General features: G+C 27.4%; 2 protein-coding genes across 2 annotated transcripts; one reads left to right on the top strand and one right to left on the bottom strand.

The window, feature by feature from the left end:
- The first annotated feature begins 9,943 nt into the window (after positions 1 to 9,943).
- LOC137830742 (E3 ubiquitin-protein ligase PUB23) lies at positions 9,944 to 11,610 on the top strand. Its single transcript, XM_068638252.2, has one exon. The coding sequence runs from the start codon at positions 10,011 to 10,013 to the stop codon at positions 11,244 to 11,246; it is 1,236 nt and encodes a 411-aa protein (XP_068494353.1). The 5' UTR covers positions 9,944 to 10,010; the 3' UTR covers positions 11,247 to 11,610.
- A 7,059-nt stretch (positions 11,611 to 18,669) lies between these two features.
- LOC137828509 (dof zinc finger protein DOF3.5) lies at positions 18,670 to 19,583 on the bottom strand. The gene has a single exon (XM_068635114.2). The coding sequence runs from the start codon at positions 19,539 to 19,541 to the stop codon at positions 18,711 to 18,713; it is 831 nt and encodes a 276-aa protein (XP_068491215.1). The 5' UTR covers positions 19,542 to 19,583; the 3' UTR covers positions 18,670 to 18,710.
- Between the last annotated feature and the right edge of the window lie 4,616 nt (positions 19,584 to 24,199).

Below are 24,199 nucleotides of genomic sequence, written 5' to 3'. Positions count from 1 at the left end.
AACTACGACCTTTTTAATTTATAATTAGTTAATTTATTTTCAAAAACCACATACTAAAAGTTTCAATCACTTGTACTCTATCTATGAGCATCAAAATGAATTGTAATTATATAATTATTATATAATATAAAATATTCTACTATCACTTTATCGCTATTTAAATTTATTCTAAACTTTTATACATACAATTAAGATAATATGTGATTATAATATTTTAAATTTTTTTACAATTATAATATTTTACAATAATTCGAATTATTTAAAAATAAATAAAGATATGAATACATGTGTGACAGCGCATATATTTTCGATCATTTTTATATAATAAAAATAATATGGAAAAGGAGAGTTACTTGTGTTTCTGTATTTTGTACAAAGAAAAATAAAGAAAACGGAAACCAAAGTAGCTGGTCAACGGTATCTAGTCAATGATTTTAAAATGGTCAAAGTTCAATAATTTAATTTCATTGATGTGATGTTACTAATAGCTACCTATATTTTTAAAAATAAATATTAACCTTTTATAAACCACATTTAAAAAAATTTAAGCATGACCTAAATTTCACCAACAAAATATCCTAATTAATAGTGTTTATCTTAATTTATATTTTTAATACGAATGTATCAAACAGAAAGAGAACTTATGAAAAATTAATGATGAATTATTTGGTAGAAACTACTTGTCATACATTAAAAAATTATGATCTTCCTTTACTAATACGAATATTTTATAAAAAAAAAAATCACTTTCAACTTTTTAATTAGTGTTTTAAGAGTATTAGTTAATGTTTGTATAAAAATATTCCATAGTGACTATGTTCTAGTACTTAAACATACTTTTCACAAAATTTTCAAAAAATAAAATAAAATAAAATAAATTAGTAGCATAAAATAAATTAATTTTTTCCTGAGTTAAAATTATTTATATTCTTTAAAAGTTTTTACATTAATAACGTCTTCACAAATCAAACATAACCATGAACTTTAAATTACATGAGAAATATAGTTTTGTTCTAGAAATGAAGTATGTAGATTAGATAGTAGGTAGTACTGCTTAAAGAATTCAGAGTTAATTATCTTTTTTATTATACATAAAACTAAGATGTATATTTAATTATCATAATTTTGATTACCATTTAAATTTTACTAAATCAATAAGTCAATTTTTTTTTATAGTTTTTAAAACCTTAAAATTTCTTTTTTAAATTAGGGGATGTGTTGGATAAATCGTTCTAATAATTTATGTCATAATTTTGCTATCTTAAGTTAGTTTTTTACATACACATATGCATATATATATTCCTTCATATTAGAGAATCATAATAAATCCGAGAGTTTTTCATACATCATTCACACAGACTATTTTTTTTTTCTAACAAAATAGTATCAATTAGCTAATTGAAAATTTCAAATCTCCTCAAGAATTGTTCGTACAGGCTAAAAGTATGAGAAAGCCCATTTCCATTTTATGGGCCCATCGATAATTTGGGCCATCTTCATCCAGTTAAACTTGACGGCTCCCCATTCAGCAATATAAATTGGGCAATTACGTCTGCATCATATCACTCCACCCAATTTCAATTTGAAAACACGAATCTTTTTCTAAAATATGTTTATGGCTTCTTCTTTTTTTAACGAATTTTCCGTACTTTTTTGATTTTTTAATTCTATTCGAAATTTTTATTTTTGTAACACGATAATTTCTTCGATATCTACTTTTCTAGAATGTAAATTGGGTTGTTTCTTCCTGCACCTTATTTCTTATTGCACCTCTTACTTTTTAAAATATCAAAAATGTCTTTTATATTTAGAAATTATTCACAAAAATTCTGAAATATAAAATTCAAAAGATATATCTTTCAAATTTTATAATTCACAATGAACTCCTTTAAGAACATACATTATGAATTATAGAATGTGGGAGGTATTTCCGTATTACAAAATTTATATGGTATTTTCAAATCTAGGAATACCTTTCCCGTTCTATAATCTATAATGTGTTTTTTTTATAAATATTTTTTTAATTATTAAAGTAAAATATTATTTCAGCAAGGTCAGCAAAGTTAATCCGTGATTAGGAGTTAGGTAATTCAGTCATGAACACGATCCAACTCTTTAACCTAACCCAATAAAGAAAGACCACTACAGGTAATATAAATATTCTATATTCCAAAAAATAGGTATGTCATTATCTGCAGTATTCTGACAACCGAATGTTGAATTTCTTTTGCTGACTTGAACGTCGTTAGAAGATTGAGAGCCAAAATTAAGAAGAGAATGTAAGAAATAAACTAGAGAAGAAGTTGAATAACAATTCGACCGATCGTTAAGAAAACGAATCCTTTCCGTAATTCTTCATACCCCAACCCTCACACAAGAACATTGCTCCATATTTTTCCTTCGTGACCCAACGGAGAGCACCTGTCCTTATTAAGTGTAACTAGCCTTCTATATTGGTTGTATATAATCATGTAACTCATTCAGTTTGGTGCGTCAACTTTTAAAGCAAGTCAACCAAAATAAAACCCATTTATGTTACCAAATCAAAACTTCAATTTGACACGTGATCAATTTAATGTTAATGCTGACATTTTGTTGAGACAGTTGACCTGTTAAAACAATTTGTGGGTCAACAAGTTGTATTCACAAAGCCTAGAATTGCACACCATATATTCATATTCTTTATATAATATTAAATGTTAGTTAAATTGTGGAATATTAACCATAACATAAAACATACTATATATTGTAAAGGGTTTACTTTATAATTCCAACTCATTTATGACCTATTTCATTTAATAAATAAACTGATAATACCATCTTATACTATTTTCTTTAGTAATACATGAAATAAAGACTGAGCTATAATTGTTTCACCCTTATTATTTTTATAAAATCTCCCATTTGCTAGCTACTTAACATCACACACCTTATTATTTTAATAAATTTTTTTTAGAATTAATTATAAAAAAAATATTAAAAGGTAAAATATTATTTCCTTTGCAAACTTTTAAAATCAAAATAATTATTTTTTAATTAGATAATAAAATAAATATATAAAAAAATCTTAAATTAAATATGCTGTTTTATTTTTTCAAAATAAAATGAATAAAATAAAGTATTTAAAGAATACTTTAACTCTTATAAAAAAAAATTATTTTCGTAAATTATTTCAAGAAATGCTAGCTATTATTTTCTTTTTATTTTTCTTCATTACTGCTTATAGTTAATTTACTAAAATTAACAATAAAAAATTCAAGATGAAATAAAATATAGAAATCGACAAGCTTTTAGCGATAAACAAATGTAATTATTTTGAAACCATATATATAACACCCTGTCAAGCTTTGACGCGTATAAATCACGCATAAGGAATTATAGTTATTATAAGATTATGATAATGATTTTTTATTGTTACAATTATTGTTATAAAAATATATAATATTATAATTATAATAATTTATTATAATAATATTCTCTATTATTGTCATAATAGAATAATAATAACTATTATAATAATTATCTCTTAAAATTGTAATTTTTTTGGCAGCTTTGACATGATTGAAAAAAAAATAGAGAAATAGTGTTGATGTAAAAAAGTTGCGTTGGAAACAATTACTATGATATGATGGTTTGGCGCTTCTATAGGGTTTAGACTTTTGGTGGCGGCTTTCACATGTCACTCTTCTCTTTTTAACCACACATGTCACCAACACGTGATACATTTCACCATTTTCATCGCCGACATTCGTTACTTCCATCACCGTCACCATCATTATCACTTTTTCTCCACCTCCTTTTCTTTGCGTCCAGTATTAATAAATTAATTTTAAGTTTAATATATTATAAAATATTTTAACTTTTAATTGATGTAAATTTTTTAATACACTCTCTCTTGATGTTATCATTATGTGTCACTATGTATTTATAATACTTGATAATTGTGTGATTGTATATTTATAAATAATTCAACAATATTCAAATAGATTCAATTACCTATCGAGATATGACATATTTTAAATATTTTAATATTATATTAAAAAGTAAATTTTAATTATAATATCGTAAAATCTCTAAAAATATAAAAGTTGTATAAACTAATAATCCATTATTCAATTTTCTTTTGGTTGTGTACGTGTCTAAAATAAGCGGAGAAAAGAGATTAGAAGGAAAATATCAAGTTAAAAAAAAACATTTGAAGATAATATTTATTTTAAGGAGGAATACTTAATATATCTTTTAAAATATTGTTAATTTATATCTTTTAAAATTAATTCAGAATTGATATTGACATTTTTTTATATAAGATGTATCAGAATTTTCAAACTCTTGTTGGCCAGTTCGGCCTGTTATTTGTTACAGCTTGTATGTGCTTAGGGTTTGATTAATTCTATTTAGTCATATTAAAAGAGTTTGATAAGTTATAACACGTAATGTAGTAGTGTTTTTCAGTAAGACGTGCAATGTTATCTCTTCCCTTATTTTTTTAAAAAAATATTATAAGCATAAGATTATCATAATTTTAAAGTGAAACATCAACACTAGATGCATTGCTTGATTATTAAAGTAATAAGAACTAAAGTCTGATTTTGCGTGCTTGATTCCAATTGTGCTGTTTGTTATAATGTATATAGTTTTATAATGTGGTGTTTGTTTTTAAAATATGATGGAACAAGATAAGCATATGTATCCATAAAAGTATGAACATATGTATGGCTGTTTTGGTATGCAGTAATTCTGGTCTTTGTAAGCTTGGTGTAATTGTGTTCTATTTTGTTTTAAACTTATAGTATACTGATTATAATCTTTTTTTAAATATTTTAAGTAATTTATTTTATTCTTATTTGATAAAAAAATATGAATATGATCATAATTTATGAAATTAATATATGTATATATGTAATTTTAGTTGGATTATGACACTACTTTAACGTGAGGAGCTAAGTTTTACTAGATGAAGGTATATTATGGTTGATTTTTTTATTAAAAAATAATAAATAAATGTCAAATATTTTAGGAATGTTTAAAGCTTATACACTATGAGTTTATGATATTAATATAATCTTAAAAAAAACAATAAAAATCTTACCATAACCTCAAACATTTGTAAATAATAAATAAATAAATATGAAACACTCGATAGGTATTTCAACCATATAAACTCAACAAAAATCTCAAGCTCTTTTAAAATTCCCTCTACCTTTTGACATAAAATAGATAGAAGATCATCAACAATCCTATCTAATCCTATCTAACTATCTAAGTCCAATCCTAAATCAAAATTAACAAGTATTTATAATCAACACCAAAAATTTATCCAGACAATTATAAACCAACAATTTTTATATTGGACCTAGTCAACAAAAAATCCTACACAAGACTACGTGTCTTACCCAAATATTTTTCCAAAAACATATCTTATTTCCTTTTTCTATTTTTCAAGAATATTGTCCTTCAACTAGGATATCTCATTTTGGGAATTAAATATTTTCTTAATGTCTTTCCACCATAAAGATCCATGTTTACTTATCTTACTCTCAAACATTTCTCTCCAATACCCATATTTAGATATAATTATATCGATTTATCGATCTAGAGTTCCTTGTCATCCCTACCCAATCTCTAAGACCATTTTGCTAATAAGGCTATGTTGAACATTCTAAGGTCTTTAAAATACCTAAACTCCTTCGTATTTACATTTACATATTGTTTTCAAGTTTACTCATGTAATTTTCCTCCTTTCGTATCCCTATCCGCATAAAAGGTCTCTTTGGATTCTGACAATTTGTTTCCGAACTGATGTAGATATTTTGAATATAAATAAGTAATTTTACTAATAAAAAAAATATGTTCGGCTTTCTATTTTGAGAGGTGTTTTCTTTATTCTATCTACCATTCTTATCAAAAAAATCATTATTTCTATGATTATTTTTACAATAAAAATTTCTGAAAAAGTATTAACCCGAATTCCTGAACAAATAACTCTCTGATTTGTTAAAATTAATTTTTTAAACCGGATACTATTTTGAAGCATTTAAGGACCACAATATTTTATACACCAGCTTTACAAATGACTATCATCTACAAAACTACTTAATTATATTAATATGTGTTTCATTTATTTTCACCATAATTCCTTCTAGCATTTCTTTTTCTCTCAACTTGTATCACTCTCCTGTTCCAACAATTAAGAAGAGATGATTAAGTTATGTCTTTTTCTTGTAGTGCATGATCCTTTCTTTATTGTAAAGATTTTTTTTTTCTCTTTTACAATTATTTTAAATTTAATTAGATATAATGAGAGTAGTCTCTCTTGAATTTCTGTGGACGAGATTCCACATTCACAACCATGAACCAATTAAGTAGGTAAACTAATGTATTATATTTTTAAATAGATATATGTTAAAAAAGTATATTTGTTGATATCATAGCTATAGATAAAATCAATTCTATTTTTTCTTATATTTATACACGTATTTTTTTATTAAATGCAAGGTGTCAACTAACAATATCTAAGTCTAATGGTAGTTATGATTATTAACAAAAGCAAATAGTTCAATCTCGGACGTGCAAAAGAGAGAGATACAAGAAGAAGAAAAAAAAAGGGAGATTTTGAGAGGGAGGAAATAGGTTTATATGATAATCTTATCATATAATATTAGGATACCAACACAATTACAACAAAAGAAGTATAAGGACTGTGGATAATGTAAAATTACTAATAATATTAAAATAATTATAATAATAATTTTATTGATATTATTAATATTGTTATTAGTACATTAAAATATTTTAATAATATTAATATTATAATTATTATTATGAATATTTTTAATATTATTTTTTATCGACAATAATGAAATAATAAAAGTGTTTTAATCTATATAAAAAGATAAATTTAGTAATTTTTTTATCAATAAAAAATAAATAAAAGATATTTTAAAGATATTTTAATATTTATAAACAAGACTTATCTTAAATTTTATTCCTCTAATATTCTTGAAAAATAAAAAACCTTAATAGATACACCTTTTACTCATCATTGTATATGTGTAACCAAAAAGTTGGATAAGTTAAAAAAAATATCGGAAAGAGTCTTTGAGATCCCATGAAAACAGCATATATTTCATAGAAAAAGCTCTTAAACCTCTCACAGTTAAAGCAGTGGAAACCTGTAAAATAGTGACTTAGTTGTCCTCAGATTCAGCCCCTAGCATATGCTAAACCTATAGAACCATATACATCTACTGTATTCATATGGATTTCACAAATGGCTTCAATTTAAACGATAGTGCACGATAATACACATTAAAAAAATCATTAAATATAAATTAATTTTAAAAATTAAAAATAATTATTAAATTAAAAATTATTTTATATTTTTTTTTAAAATTAATTTTTATTATTGTTAATAATTTTTAAATTAGTATCTAATTAATTATAAAGATTTTTGCTATAAAAAATTTGATAACAAAATTTTTGATAGCTAATTAGATACCAATTTAAAAACTATTTAACAATAATAAAAATTAATCTAAAAATTATAATTTTTTATCTATAAAATAATTTATAATTTAAGTAATATAATAATTAATTATTTTTTATTTTTAAATTTAATTTTTACTTAATAATTTTTTTATAAACACTTCCAGAGAAAGTATCACAAGTTCCACAATATTGCAAGTTATATACTACACATATCCATAAACTTTACTGTATATCATAAATGGAAAATCAGTGTCTGACCTAATCTGCAACAATCCAATCCACACATTTAGGCTAAATAATCTGAAACAAGTTAACCTTATATAGGATTTCTGCCAGCAATGGACCTTAGTAAGATTTCATACATATATATGATACAAACACAAATCAGAATAAGAAGATAATTTTTTTAGGTATTTATTTTTTATTTAAATCTAAGATTTAATTTGAACTAGTACCATACAATTTTTTTTTTTTATTTATAAATTTTATTAATAATAAAAATTACGTTTAATTTTTAAGATGATATATAATTTATTACATATAATAATTAATTATTTTTTATATTTAAAATAGATTTTAATTTAATGATATTTTGTAGTATTTGTAAAATAAAAATCATTAAATAAAATTGGTATTTTAATTACTTATATAAGAGGGAAATAAAAGGAAAATCAAGACGTTCTTAGCTGAAGGAACTATGACAACTGTAACTGTATGAACGAATCCTGCAGAGTGAAGTTGAGTTTGTAGAAGGTGGATCATATGATCCCACTAATGTTTCTTTGTTCCTATATTTTAATATTTAATATTTGAATATTTTAATGCAGTAGGCGAAAAGCCAAAAGTCAAATCCTAACCTTCTAAGACTATTACTATTGAACAAGCCTGCATGAGTTGTAGCTAAAGAGGAACCGACCAAAGAAAGCCAAAGCTGTAAATCATAAATGCTACAATAAACTCTAATTACAATTTTCTCTCTGCATCACCTATTAATTTCATTCAATTCCCATATTTTCCTAATTATATTTTCAATTTAGGGTTCATAAATAGATAAGGGTTTTCAGACGCAAATCTTATCTTTTTAAATGTACCAATAGTTATAAGAAAAAAAATCCTTACAAGTAAGATTGGTTACGAAGAAGTCTAATAAAGCATTCAACTACTAATTCAGAATAATTAAAACAAGTAACCGTTAGAACCGCTCTTAAAGAAAGGTATATTGAAAGCATTTTTTTTCTCTCAGTTTTTGAAAATACTTTTACTTGTTCATAATATTTTAATAAAAAATTATCAAATATTTGATAAATAATATTAATTCACGAGGAGTGATAGAAAAACAGACTGAATCCTCGGGCTTAAAACTCTAATACTCTTAGACCAAACATAAACGATGAATATTTCAAAGTATGAACTGCTCATTAATTAGATATCCATAATTACTTCATCTATATCTCATTTAAAGTGATCATTATAATTGAAATACCTTACGTACGAGTTTATAGTTCATGAAATAATTATTTCAACACATAAAAGAGAGGCACACATCTCACTATATAAAAAAAATATAAATCTCAACACACAAAAGAAATACATTTTAACAAAAAAGGAATAATACATCCATTAATACAAAGAAAAATACAAATTAATCTTGCCAAGCTCATTCAATCCTTTATAAGAAAACACCTTAATGTTTAAGATTAAAAAAATATAACTACAAAAAATAATTAAATAAAAACTAATTTAAATACTAAAATAATTAGTTAATATTTAAGTAAATTAAAAATTATTTTATAAATTAAAAAAATTATTGATATCTAGATTAATTTTTATTATTAATAAAAATTTATAAAATAATTTTTAAACCAGTATCTAATCCTTAACTACCAAGGTTTTAACTACTTACTATATATTATAAATTAATATTCTATTAATCTTTTAGATACTAATTTAGAATCTAGTGTATTAATAACTAAAACCTAAATAACTAATTTAGATATCAATTTTAAAACTATTTTATACATTTTTATTAATAATAGAAACTACTTTAAATATAAAAATTTTGTAGTCTCTAAATTAATATCTAATTTAGTTAATACAGGAATTAATTAATTTTTATTACATTTTCTTATAGTTAATTTTAAAACGAATTTGATTATTGACATATATATGTATAATAATAATAATAAATAAAGAAATAGAAGTATTTTTTAAAAAATATTAAGTGAAATAACGCAAAAAGCGGCAATAAAACGGTTGCAATAGTCTTAAATGCATTGGCAGGGGAGGTGAAGGGTTAAGGGTTGGTTGCAAGTTGTGTCCGAAATGAACCTAGTCTTAGGTTGTTCAAGTTGACGTTGGTGTAACAGTTAAGGAGTTATTTGAAAAGTCAGAAGCTGGCACGTTTCTCCGTGTTTGACTTTCCAAATTTGAACGCTATAAAACACCCACCACCTCCTCTCTCTCATCTTCAACAACACTCAAACGCTTCTTTTCCCAAATCAAAAGCATTCATTCAATTGGAAATGGACGAAATCGACGTGCCTCCCTTCTTCCTCTGCCCTATTTCCCTCGAACTCATGAAGGACCCCGTAACAGTCTCCACCGGAATCACCTACGACCGCCACAGCATCGAGAAATGGCTCTTCGCCTCAAACAACGCCACGTGTCCCGTCACCAAGCAGCCCCTCCTCCCAGACCTCACTCCCAACCACACCCTCCGCCGTCTCATCCAGGCCTGGTGCACCGTCAACGCCTCCCACGGCATCCAACGAATCCCAACGCCAAAGCCCCCGGTCGACAAAACCATCATCCAAAACCTCCTCAAAGACGCTTCCGGCTCCCCGAACCTCCAGCTCCAGTGCCTCCGAACCCTCAAATCCATCGCTTCCGAGTCCCAAACCAACAAACGCTCCATCGAATCCGCAGGCGCGGTTAAATTCCTAGCTTCGGTTATAACCAACACGATAAACTCATGTTTAGACGATGACGTGGAGCTGGAGTTGAAAGCAAGCGTTGCAGATGAAGCATTGAGCTTATTACACAACATTCAGTTATCCGAACCGGGTTTGAAGACTCTGCTGAGTCACCCCGAGTTTACACACTCGTTAACCAAGGTTATGCAGAAAGGAATCTACGAGTCACGCGCTTACGCTGTTTTTCTGCTGAAGTCGTTGTCGGAAGTGGCGGATCCGGTGCAGTTGATTAACCTAAAACCGGAACTGTTCATCGAACTGGTTCAGGTCCTTAAGGATCAGATTTCGCAGAAGGCTTCCAAGGCCACGCTTCAGACACTGATTCAGGTGTGTCCGTGGGCGAGGAACAGGGTGAAAGCGGTGGAGGCCGGGGCGGTGCCGGTCATCGTGGAGCTTCTTCTGGAATGCAGGGAAAGGAAGCCCTGCGAGATGATGCTTGTGTTGCTGGAGATTCTGTGTCAGAGCGCGGACGGGCGGGCGGAGTTGCTGGCGCACGCGGCGGGGGTGGCGATCGTGGCGAAGAAGATTTTGAGGGTGTCGACGACGGCGAACGACAGGGCGGCGAAGATTCTGTTGGCCGTGTGTAGATTCTCGGCGACGCCGAGCGTGGTGCAGGAGATGGTGCAGCTGGGGGTGGTTGCGAAGCTCTGCTTGGTGCTGCAGGTGGATAGTGGGAACAAGGCGAAGGAAAAAGCCAGGGAGATTCTGAAACTGCACGCCAAAGCGTGGAAGAACTCGCCTTGCATACCTGGTCACTTGCTTGCTTCGTTCCCAATCACTTCTTGAAAGAAACAAATTCCAAGTTTCAGGTCAGAACAAGTCACGCATCGAAGTTGTTATCAGATGAAATGAAAACTAGTGTTCATGATTATTTATCCACTACAAATACAAACCCCTTCGAGCTATTTCTATTTTTTCACATTCCAAAACTCGATCAAAAACTGATCCTTTCTGGGAAAGTAAACTGAAATTAAATCACAGTTTTGAGTTTTCCATTTCCCTGCTTCGGTCCATTCTTGTTTCTTGAGTTTGGTGTTGTTTTTCGTGTACAGATTTGTTTGGAAACAAAGGATAGGTGTGGGCGTCAAATGTTGCCCTGAAGAAATTTGAATTTATTTGAATTGCCTTTAGTCACAGACTCATTATTTCATCCTACTCATATTTCTCATCTTCTTTTCCGTCCGTTTATCTTCCTTGGTTGTTTTAACATTTTATGCTGTTTTAAAATTATTATTTTTATTCACAAATAATAAATAAAATAAATAAAATGAGACATGTATTAATTCTTATACAGACGCTTGAAGGATTATAAAAAAAAAAAATAGTAAAAATCAACCTGCTCAAAAGAATGGTAAACCACAATAAAATAGTTCAACATTTATCTTAAAAGGGTTCTTATAGTGAACCTTTAATAAAAAGAAATCAAAATACAATACAAACAAATTTCCCCACCCAAAAACAAATCTCACATAAACCTAATCAAAAGGAAATCCACTTTCTTCAAATCTAAGAAAACTAAATATGTTTTCCAAAACTTATTAAAATCCTAAAATGGTATTTCCAATTTTTTTTCTCAAATATGTATACTTTTATAAACAGTAGAATACTAATGATTTTGATTTTTAAAAGGTAATTACAGTGGAATAGTAATATAATTTAGTGGAATTTGCATTGAAAATAAATATTTTCTAAATGTTTTAATGAACACAAATTAGAAATCTTATTGATTTTTTATAAGACTTTATTGTAATGTTTCTAGTATTAATTGTATTATCTTTATAGTAGAATATATATAATTAAAAGATAAATCTTGTATAAGTAATAAATTAGAAGAGGGATGAATGCTAATAATCAAGGTAGTTTTTTAAAAAAATGTGAATTTAAATTGAACTTATAATTATCAACTGATTTAATAATCATGATAAATTATAATATAATTAAATGTAATGAATAAGAACGAGAAAAGTATTATTTTGGATAAAAGATCGAATAGAGTTTATAAACAAGAAGATGGTTTTAGTCTAAATCTATATAAACTAAAAAGTCTTATTGATTAAAAATAAATAAAAAGGTTCTTATTTGAATAATGAATTGATAATCATGATAAAGGATACCATTATACCTTTTAATGAATAAAAAATAAAAGTTTACTTTTGATTTAATGTGATTTGCGACTTCTTTCTAATGCGATGGATGCGAATCCATTACAGATCATCAACGTGATTCAACGAAAAAATAAGCACACCATTACTATATTTCCGTTATTTTTTTCCACGTTTAGATGCAACTACTTTTAGAACCAATCACAATTATTTGAATGAGAAAGTCTTGGTTAAAGAACAAAATGTTTTTTTATATTAAAATGTAAATTATATTTATTTATAATGTATATAGGTTCGGTATCGTTAATATAATCCCACGAGTTGAAGCCAAAAACAATATATTATTTTTTCTTCAAAACAGATAGATACGATGATTAGATACGGTGATTGACCCTAATAATAGATACTGTAATTGACCCTAATAAGTACAATAACTCTGTTTGTGTTTATTTTACATTAGGATAAGGACAAGTTAGTCCTACCCTAATTATTTGTATAATGATTTCGACATCCTAAAAACTATCCATTTAATTTTATTTATTTTTCATTCATAAAAAAACTCATACATTTTTTTTAAGTAAACTCTGTTGGAGATCCCACATCGACTAGAGATTAGAGTCAGTTTTATGGGGTTGAGTTAGACTTAAAGTCCACTTCGTAATATGGTATCAAAGCCATTTCGAGTTTATTCTAGCGAGTATTTGTTGGGCTTATCTGGTCACCCGCTATCGGGCTGCTATCAGACTACCCATAACATATAGTCTCACGCACGAGTTGACAGTCTTGCGCGTGAGGGATGTGTTGGAGATCCCACATCGTCTAGAGATTAGTGCCGATTTTATGAAGTTGAGTTAGGTTTAAAGTTTACTTCGTAATAAACTCATTTATAATTCTCACACTTATATTTTTATTTCATTCAAGAGGATCTAACTTAGATCTTACTTAAAAGATAAATAAATTATTTACCATTGAACTAAAGTACCCATTAAACACACTAACCATTTTTCAACTATGATTATTGTTTTTTAATTGATGACTATACAAGGTTTCCTCAAAAAAATCAGTATCATGAATTCGGAAGATTCAAATTCAGGAAAAAAGAAAAGTAAAAAGAAGGTAACATCTGTAATTAGAAGAAACTGAAATTATTCCAACTACAAGTGACCATTATTTGATAACATTAATAAAAGCTAGAGAGCCAAAAAAAATTATTCGAATGATGCGACATACTAGTTGACTGTTCCATAAGTTAATACCTTATGTAACTTATTTCATAAAATAACTATTCTTAAATTTTGTGAGAAGTCTAACTTAATTTTTTAAAGTTTTACATATATATTATCATATTTCCAAGTGTTTTGAAATGGAAATGAACGTAAGTTTAGATAAAAAAAAATTGTTGCTTTGTGGTCAACAAGAAAAAATATATAAAATCTGAGTATTTGGAGCTACCAACCCATATACAAAGGTTAATTATTTACATATAAAAAGAGAAGAGCGTTTCTTTTAAAACTCCTCACATATTCAAGTTACTATCCCCACACACGTAAACTTAATGCTGCTAAAATCACCAACAAAAACAGTCATGAATCTATGTCTATTACATCATATTCATAATCCTACACTTCTCATATACATTTCAAATTGTGCTCAGCTGCTTAGTTTTTACAATTTGCAATAAATAAATAAATATATATATATATATAATGAAAAATGTCCATGTATTCGATCTAGATCTTTTGATTATACGCAATTAATTAAGTGATGTCTATCACCTATCTATACATGATTGACGATTTGGTTTTGATGTGTATACGAAAAAATACTCTTTCAACTTTCTTACTTTTTGTAAGGGTTGAACCACTCCTAAAATTAGTCTATTTAATTTTATTGGTTTTTGCTGATAAAAAAAATATAATTAACAATATCACATATAATCTAGGATATTTAACTTTGGAGAGGAACTCAAATAGTTTTAGTTAACTTTGAATAGATTGTAATTATGTAAGTTTTTTTATAAAAGCTGAAGTGTCTTTTTTATTTAATTTATTATTAATAAAAAAATTGATTTGTTATAATTTTGAATTGTTAACACCCCTTCTAGGACAACACTTCAAGATAGAAAATGCTGCAATTGTGTATTTGGCTATCACTCTAATTATAAGATGAGCTAGGTGGTATTGGTCTTGTACAGTCTTTTATGTAATGACCATTTAGATATAGATTAATAATATTTTGAATATTTTTTATAAAATTAAAATATCTCATAAATACTCATTTTATTTTTTATTGATTAAAAAACCTATAAATACACCTTAATTCTTTAATATAGTTTTTTTTAGTAAAAAAATAATAAAATTAAAAAGAAATATTTTAGAGATATTTTAACTCTTAGGGAAACCTAATACAATTTCCATACCTGCAGTCCAAAAGAACACTCAACACAATGAAATCTTAATTTGAAGTGAAATCTTACCCTAAATTTTTCCATTTTGTGAATAGGAATGGGGGAAAAGTGCAGCCTAGAAGGGAAAATGAAAAGTGTAAAAATCTGTGAAGGCATGGATAGTTGAAGTTGAAGATGATGAAATCGTTATATAGAGGGCACATATATTTTAATATATTATGTTTCTTTTATTAGGAAACAAAATTTTACTATTATGATAATGGCCTCCAATGGAGGACAGGTCCAACTTTATGGCTCCAACTAGGAAATTAAGAACAAAGTAAAATGCTTAGACAACTTCTATTGCTTTCTTTAATTGGGGGATTTCTCAATAGGGTTTAAACTTTATGAATTAGTCTTCTCATTTCCTTTAATCACAAAGAACCTATTCAAGCCATATTCATTCAAGCCATATACATGCTTTCTTACGTTTTATTTTTATTATCATTATCCACTTATTTTTTTATTAGAATTGAAACATTCCTTAATATTTTAATTTTTTTCTGCTAAAAAAATCATTATATATATTGTAGATTTGTATTTGTTGAATTTGACCTTACAAAACACACATATGTAAGTGTGCAAGTGATATATAAATAGGTTATAATTTAAGCACCAAGCAAACAAGTAGTTATAAAGATTCCTTTGTTGTAATTATAAAGGGAAAGTGTCACTATACTAGGAATGATTATAAGTTTAGATATTCACTTGAGACTAGTTCAGCATGCATATACTTTGAATTTTCACTTGAGACAAGTACTTTGAAGTTTAGAAAATTCTTTACCTATGCAACCTGATGGAATGAGTTCATTCTCAGAGACTCTAAATCTAAAGTTGATCACACAAAGCTCTTCGTTAATTGACTAATTCTTCTTCAAAATACACCTCATCTAAAGTTACACCGTAAATTCCTCAACGTTGTAGATTTTGATTAATTCCTCATCTAAATATTAAGTTAACATTATTTGTATGTTGGAGGTAGTAGAAAAGTGTCTTGAACACTCATTCTATGCAAGAATATTAGGTTGTGAAAGAATCCTAAGGTGCTTAGCGAAACCAAATAGGAATTGTGGTACACCAACACTCCTTCCACTTTTCCTAAACATAGAACATATATATTACACTACATAAGCTTTATTTCAAATTATGATGATTATTATTTTTATTATTATTATTATTATAATTATGACTATTATTATTATTGATAATAATAATAATAATAATAATAATATTACTATTATATATATTTTTATTATTCTTAACACTATTATTATTATTAATAACAATAATATTAATAATAATATAACACTATTATTACTAATATTGTTAATAATAACAAATAATATTAATATTAATATGAATATAAATATTAATAATAATAAATAATAATATTACTATTGATAATAGTAATAATGTTAATATTAATAATAATATTAATATTATTATTAATAATAACAATAATAATTTATAAAAAATTGCACATAAAATCATTTGTATGTAATAATTAAGTGTATGACGTATGAAATAATCTATATGTAATGATTGCATGTATTATATCTATGAAATAATTCATGTGTAATGATCATTACAGAGTAATTCATAGGTAATGGTTATTAATGTTGATCTTTGTCTCCTTTTATTTTTGGCCATCGCTTTCTTTTAATGTTACAATTCATGTTTGTTTCCAAACTTCTTTTTGTAGTGGATCTTCTCAATACTATGCAAGTTAGTTATTTGTCTTATTATATCAACATTTGATAATTTTTTTTTATAGGAGAATGCATATAATAAGGAACATGTTAAGAAATATGAAATATGTTAGGAAGTAGTCGTTCAATTTTATTGGTTTTGAATAGTTAATCATTTGTTTTATGAAAAAAAACAGTTGTTTTGTAGGTTTGAAGAGACGTCCTTTTGTTATCTAAAATAGACTTAAGGAGAGGCGACGACTTATTGTTGGTGAGAGTGCAAGATGAAAAAGATAATATGTGAAGGGGTTCTTCTATGTTTGTGTGAGTATGTGCTTGTGAATTTTTTTTTAAAGAGTCCCTTAATAAACTCATTATTTCTAGTGATAGTTTATTTTTTGAATGTTACATTTGTATTTTCCCTTTTGCTTATGTCTTGTGTAGATTTAATATGTTGTCTTGATTTTTTTTGAATTTTACCCTTAAAACATAACAGGTTGTTTTTTTTAGATGTTTGAAATAGGGGTGTGTAATTTCAATTTTTTTTTTTTTTTATATAAGGTGGGGTTTTGTATTGTATTTCTTAAATTGTATGTAAACAAATAACCTATCAGTTTTTTTGGTGCTGCTGTTTTAATAATGGTAGGATACATTATAATATGTATACAAATAGCTTATCATTTGATTTTGTAGGTATAAGTTGGAGATCTTGATATAAGAGTTTAAACACTTCTTAAATACTTTATGTTTATTTAGTTAATTCTTTGTCTAAAAAAACTAAACAATAGAATGACTATAAACAAAATAATGCAGATTAATATAACAACATATTCCAAATCAATGATTCTCACCATAAATTTATCCAACATCATGTAAAATGAATATTCATACTTTTAATATAAATTACTTTTTGGAAATAAAAAATGTTCGTATAAAATCATTTTATGTAAATTAATACGTAAATCCATGGAAGAAGGGATTTTATGAATCGTGTAAATAAATTAATACATTATTTTTATGTCATCGATGTCGACTGTGGGGTCCACTTTATTGGATCATGGGCTTTTCTGGGATCATGTGATTTGCACACAGTTTGAGACCCTATTTTGGAAATATTCAAACTTTGAATATTTCTTCTCTAACAAAAATAAAAGACAAAACATAGTGGTTAAGTGTGTGCTTCATGAATTTCCCAATGAACCATCTTATCTCACCACATAAATCTCCAATTCGCCATTTATCTTCATGTGGAAAGTCAAATTATACACACACATAAATGGAAGAAAAAGTATTTATGAACATAATTTTCTGACCAAATTATAAGGAATGAGTGGTTCATGTTTAATATTTTTTTTATCAAGTAAAGAATTAATTAATTAAAAAAAATATTTCATAAATCATGTCGAAACTTTTATACAAATTTCTAATCATCTTACTTACAAAATTAAAAATATAATTTTAAACAAAACTTGTATTTTTAACTAAGCATGTTTTTTCTTTCAAAAGCCAAACAATAAAAAAAGCTCATCATCAACATGTCACGTCAATCACTTATTCCATTGATTTGGAGTTAATTGTGAACTGCATTAATAAGTAATATATGCCCTAGTGCTGACTCTTATACAGTCAAAGTTGGTGATTCAATTCAAACCATGTTTTCTAGTAAAGATCGACAACCAAGTAGTGATTCCATGATATTTATACATCAAAATTTGAAATTCAAAACAAAAAATTTGAATAATCATAAGGATTAGAGCTGGGAATGTTCTTGAGTCTTCTACCAACTATGACACCATGGTGTAACATTTGATGTGATCGTCAAAGAGAAAAGAGAGTTTATCAGTATATAAATTTAGTATGTATAGTGTTACTAAAGACTAAAAAACTAAAAAAGAGACTTAATTTGTGTTTACATTTACAAATTTATTATTTAGTAGTAACAATTCATCTAAACATAACAAGCAAGAAATGCAAAATGAACAGAATAATTTTTCTTAGAAAAACCAAGCATATCTCAAGGCAAATCAAAGGGGCTCCAATTACCTATTAACAAGTCTGCATCATGATTTATCATCATCTCAGAATTTGACCACATCATATGATGCTCATGTGAGGCTTCCACTTCACCCGGTAATGGTGGCAGCTCAAAGTTCATACCACCACCATCACTACTACACTGCTCAATTCCATCTTTTTGAATACTCTGCATAGTGTTCAACTCACCATAGCACATTTGGCTATTATTAGAATGTGTGGATGGTTGTTCAGGAAGATCCAAGCACCCAGTAACACCAATTTCTTCAGGCAAAGTACTTGGACCAGAAACATCTGTGTTCAATAGCCTTGAATTATTCTCTAGAGAAGGATCAAAAGCTGTTTGAACTTGATCTGGATTATTGCTCTCAATCCCAGATTCAGAACAGGGCTTTTGGTTGAGGAAACTTGCATACACTAGTGCAAGATCAATATTTGGTGCATCACTCACCACTGGGGAGGAGCTAGAAGCTGCAGAAGTCCTTATTCTAGGATCATAAGAATGCCCAACAGGCTTATTATCATGATCTGTGGCATTGCCACAAGGTGATGATGAACTTTTGAAAGTGAAACCATCAATGGATTGTCTCAACAAGGTTTTGTTACCCCTTCTGTTTTTCCTGCAGCCACCACCAACAGGGACATTGCGGAGAGAGCCTCCTTTGGTCCAGTACCTTCTGCACCCTTTGCAAAAGTACCTTGGTTGAGTTAAGCTGTAGTTATTGTAGTAGCAGAACTTGGTGTTGGAAGAACCACACCTAGGACAATTTGGTGATATCTCAACCTCAGCCTTCCATCCACTCTCCATCATCACAAAACCTATACATACACCTGCATTAAGCTTTAAATTGGGTCACAGTTAATTCCTTGAAATTGCGTGTAAATGTAGATCACAATTGTGTTTGTGTTAAGGTCACAAACACAACAAAAAAAACCTTGATTTGTTTTATCAGCAAGAAAAAAAATAATACATATAAAACACTTTAAAGATGATCCAACACTCCTTCCAGTTTTCCTAAACCTTACTATACTACAAGAAAAACAAACAATCCAACCAGAAGTAGAAACCTTACAAGAAACTCAGTTAATCGAAAACAAACAACAAAAATCTTGATATTACTGCTAAAGTTGTTCTATGGTCGCAGACACATAAAAAAAACTTATAATTGCAGACTTTTTTCAAAACCTTACTTGCATTTGTTTCATAAAAACATGTACACATAGACACTCTGCGTGTGAGTGAGAGTGAGAGTGAGAGAGGGAAATTTGAAGAGAAGGTAGTAATGCTAATTTGGTGCAAAGAGGGGTTATATGAGGTAGAAGTGAGGCTTGAGGTTCCAAAGCACATTGAGAGTTGGGGTGAAGTTTGTTTGATGCACATGAGATGATGGATATGATGATCTTGGTTGGGAATGTGTATGCAACCATGCATGCACATGAGGATGCATGTTGGTGGTGTACCACAACCCCGTAGGCTAATAGAAAGTGTCGGTGTTGAGGACACGTGGCGTGATGGGAGTGGTGGTGATGAGGGTGAGTGGGGAAGCAAAGGCATCGGTAGCACCATTTCAGGTTTCTTTCAACAGCAGACAAAACCTAGATATGAGAACCACATTTCCACAAAAGGGTAGAAAGTGGAAACTCACACAATTTCACACCAATTCCACTTTTGTAAAATGAAGAATTTTCAACACAAATGACTCAAACTATGATGCATGATTTTAGGAATTAAGGCTCTGAATTTTTTCAGTACTGATGTTTAGATGCCAAATATTTTCTATGGATGGAATATAAGAAAGTTTGCTGATGAATTATACTCTTCACAATTCCAAACATTATTTTGTCTTTCTCTCAGCCTCTAATATTAATGAAGAAACTTGTTACAGGTAAGACTAAAAATATAGGTTTGATTAGAGATACCAAAAGAACAAATTGTATTTCTAATTTTGATGAAAAAACTATTATTATCATTTGGGGGATGATCTAGCTAGCTAAGGAAAAGTTGGCGATATGCAACTACTTCAATTGTTTATCCAAGTTGCATATACATTTATGTAGGAAAAAAAAATAATTTTGATAAGTATTTAGACATAAATCTACCTTTACCAATACCTCTCATACATATACGGTAGCTGTAAGGTGTACTTATTACTCATAAAATGAAATGTTCACACCTCGAAGAAGAAAATGTGATTGACAATTTTTAAAAATGTAAAGCATAAGAGTTTAGATTTAACCATTATAGTATTAGTTATTTAATTGTGAGGGCAATTTAATTTATAGAGTTTTTTCACACGTTAATTTGTGAGTGTTAATTATTAATTTTTTTGAATTTTTTTTCCTTTGTTTCTTTAACAACTATGAAAAGATTGTAGGATGAGGAGATATTGATTTAATTAGTACAAATTAGATTGGATGATATTTTGATTGTATTCATATTTCGATCAATGATATTTATTTGATTAAATTAATTAATTGAACCAATTCATTGTCCAAACTTGAATCTAAATCTTTATATCAATATGATAAGAGAAATTGTATGAATCTTTATGAATTACATTTCATTTTCTGGCATTTCATTTTTCAATCTTTATTGTGTTTTTCATTATTTAATTATATTTCATTCTAAAAACCCTTTCAGTTTAATTTGTATAAAAAAAATATTAAAGATTGAAAACAATATATATGTATCATTTGAAAACAGACCTAGGTTGTACTCTATATTGTAAAATTTATAAAAAAAAAACTTAGATGTTTTGATTTAAAAATGACATTGAATATCATAGTATTATAAATATCATTGTAACAAGTATTATATAGAAAAAGAGTTTATTTAGTTGTAACAAGTATTATATAGAAAGAGGTTCCTATTTTTATGTTCCTTGAAAGGCTAACAACCTTAGCTAGACATTGGAAGTAGCACATGTTGAGTTACTTATGGATGAGATAAACTCTAATTCTACCAAAACAATATGGAGATGATAGATGGTTATAAAAATGAAAGGTTTCAGATAATTTTTTTATCAATTCAGTCTTTTTTTCTGTAGGAGTATATAATGGGGAAGAAATCTAATTTCTTCATGTGTTCGTGAAGTGTAAAAGTTATTTCAAAAGTTATTCACTTTATATGGAGGCTAACCATACAAAGAATTGAAACCTAAAGAAACTTACAAATAGATGAAAATAATTGGGTAATGCAAGGTGTTTGATGTGTGGGTTAATAGAGAGAACAACTAATCACTTGTTTTTGTTAGTGTGAAATTATTGTTAAAGTATGGAATTTATGTTGCAAATGTGTGTATAAATGTATCTAGCATGTCATACTAAAGAAACAAATTTTGAAAAAATAGTTAACTTATATGTTCTACAAACTTACTCTAAAACATAGATTTTTTATTTTGTAAAATTCAATTCATGACCAAAGGTTATTTGATATAGAAATATACAATTTACATATTAGTATGACTATAAATGATAACCTAAAGTTGTAGAATTGAAAGATAAATATTGTAAGGGTAGGTCAAAAACAATTTTGTTTAATAAACCTTGATGATAGTCATAAGAAATATAAAAAAAAAATATAAGAACAAATGATTTAAAAAAGAATTTTAAGAAAAAAAAATTATAGTTAAAATAATAACAAAAGTGTTCATTCCAATTATTTTCAAATAATTTATACAATTTAATTTTCTTGCACTTAAAAATAAATAAAAAATATATAATCATAGTATTATAAATATCATTAATATGAATATACTTTTGAGGTTAAGTGAGACATAGTTAAAGTTAAGGGACTTGTAGAATTTTGTAATTTTATTTCAAAATAAGTATAAAAGGTAAGTTAAGAATTAAACTTGGACCTACTTTTTTTTTTTTTTTCATAACCCAAAAATAGAGATGGTACTTATGTTTTTTGTAATATATAAATTATGTTTTGTATACAAGAAAGAGGCACATGGGAGCTAAGTAAGAAAGAATGTCTCTTTCAAGATTGTAATGAATTCATCGTTGACTCTTTTTTCTTGGATCATGGGCTTCTCGGATCATGGAACTCTAAGATTTTCATCAATTTTCCCAAAATACTATTTTTATAAAAGAAAATATTAAATTATTTACTTGTTTTTTTTTATATTTCTAAATCTTCTCTCACGTATAAAATGTACGACGATAAATGTTTAGCCAGACAGTGGAACAACAGCTTCCTAGAAGCATTTTCCACGTAAGAATGTGAAATTCTCAAATATGTTTAAAATTTAGAAAATGATATTTTAATACCATAAAATATGTTTGATAAAAGAAAATACACGTTGACACCAACAGCTAGAATCTTATCCTTTCAAAAGAAATAAATAGCCAAACTCTCCCAATAAAGTTTATTTCAATACCCAAAAACGATTGAATCAAACCTTTATTAATATTTTTAAGGGGAAAAACTATATATCAATAATTATATGAGGATTTGAAGAAGAAGAAAAATAAAATGATGATTTTTTTTATTACTTCCATCGTTAGGATTGGAAGATTAATTCATTCTCAAGCCAGACAAAAAATGTGTTTATGTAAATTTGAGTCGAGTAATACCAAACATATAAATTAATATAATGTTAAGGATTTTAGATAAAACGGAAAATTTTAAAAAGTATTCATGTAGAATTTCAAATACCATCAACTTAAATGAGATTGTAAAAAGTTAAATGCTCTTTGGAAAACACTTTTAATTACTATGAAAAAATAAGATATAATACTCATATTTTTTAGAAGGAAATACATATACAAATAAACTGACTAACTTAAAATTTATTCATTCATAAACTCATTGATATAATAGATTTATATCTAGTCTATTCTTTTAGAGTTTTTTATAAATAAGTATAATCTACCTCTATCAATTTTATTTTTTTTAATTTTAGTCTAATTCTCCCATATTATAGCTCACATGAGACTATTTGATTGGTCATTGTTGTAGCTGCTCCTCATGGATGGTCCATATGCCAATTTGATGTTAATTTTGCCTTTGCTTTCGTATAGTTGAATAGTTGTTAAAAATCAGTTAAATAGTTATTGTTTTTTAGATATTCTAGTATTAAATATTTTAGTAGTTAAAATAATATATATGAAAAAAACTTACAAATCTATTATGTTAAAGGTTTTAGATTAAAGGTGTTGTTATGATTTCTTGTTTCAAACATATATGGTGTCTTTCCTAAAATAATTTAACAAGTAAAATAATTTACGAGTAATATCAGATTCATTGATATTGGTGAGAAGTTTTGTAAACAGAGAAGTAGGATGATGAATTAGATAAAAATGTGAGGAGTCAATGTTTTTTATTGCTACTCTTCCCTCTGTAAGAGTATAAATAAAGAAGGGCTGAAGAGAGAGAGAGCGATATAACGTTAATTTAATAGCGTGATGCTAATGAATAGTAGATGTTGGTGATAATGTTATTTACTAACCTAGCACCAAAGA

The sequence above is a fragment of the Phaseolus vulgaris genome, chromosome 7 (assembly GCF_051622355.1).
Source record: "Phaseolus vulgaris cultivar YP4 chromosome 7, ASM5162235v1, whole genome shotgun sequence".
NCBI lineage: Eukaryota > Viridiplantae > Streptophyta > Magnoliopsida > Fabales > Fabaceae > Phaseolus > Phaseolus vulgaris.
The sequence above is the reverse complement of the archived record's forward strand: the minus strand, read 5'-3'. Positions and strand labels throughout refer to the sequence as shown.

Coding starts and splice junctions, on each gene's coding strand:
- LOC137830742 (XM_068638252.2), top strand. CDS start 10,011: ATGGACGAAATCGACGTGCCTCCCTTCTTCCTCTGCCCTATTTCCCTC.
- LOC137828509 (XM_068635114.2), bottom strand. CDS start 19,541: ATGATGGAGAGTGGATGGAAGGCTGAGGTTGAGATATCACCAAATTGT.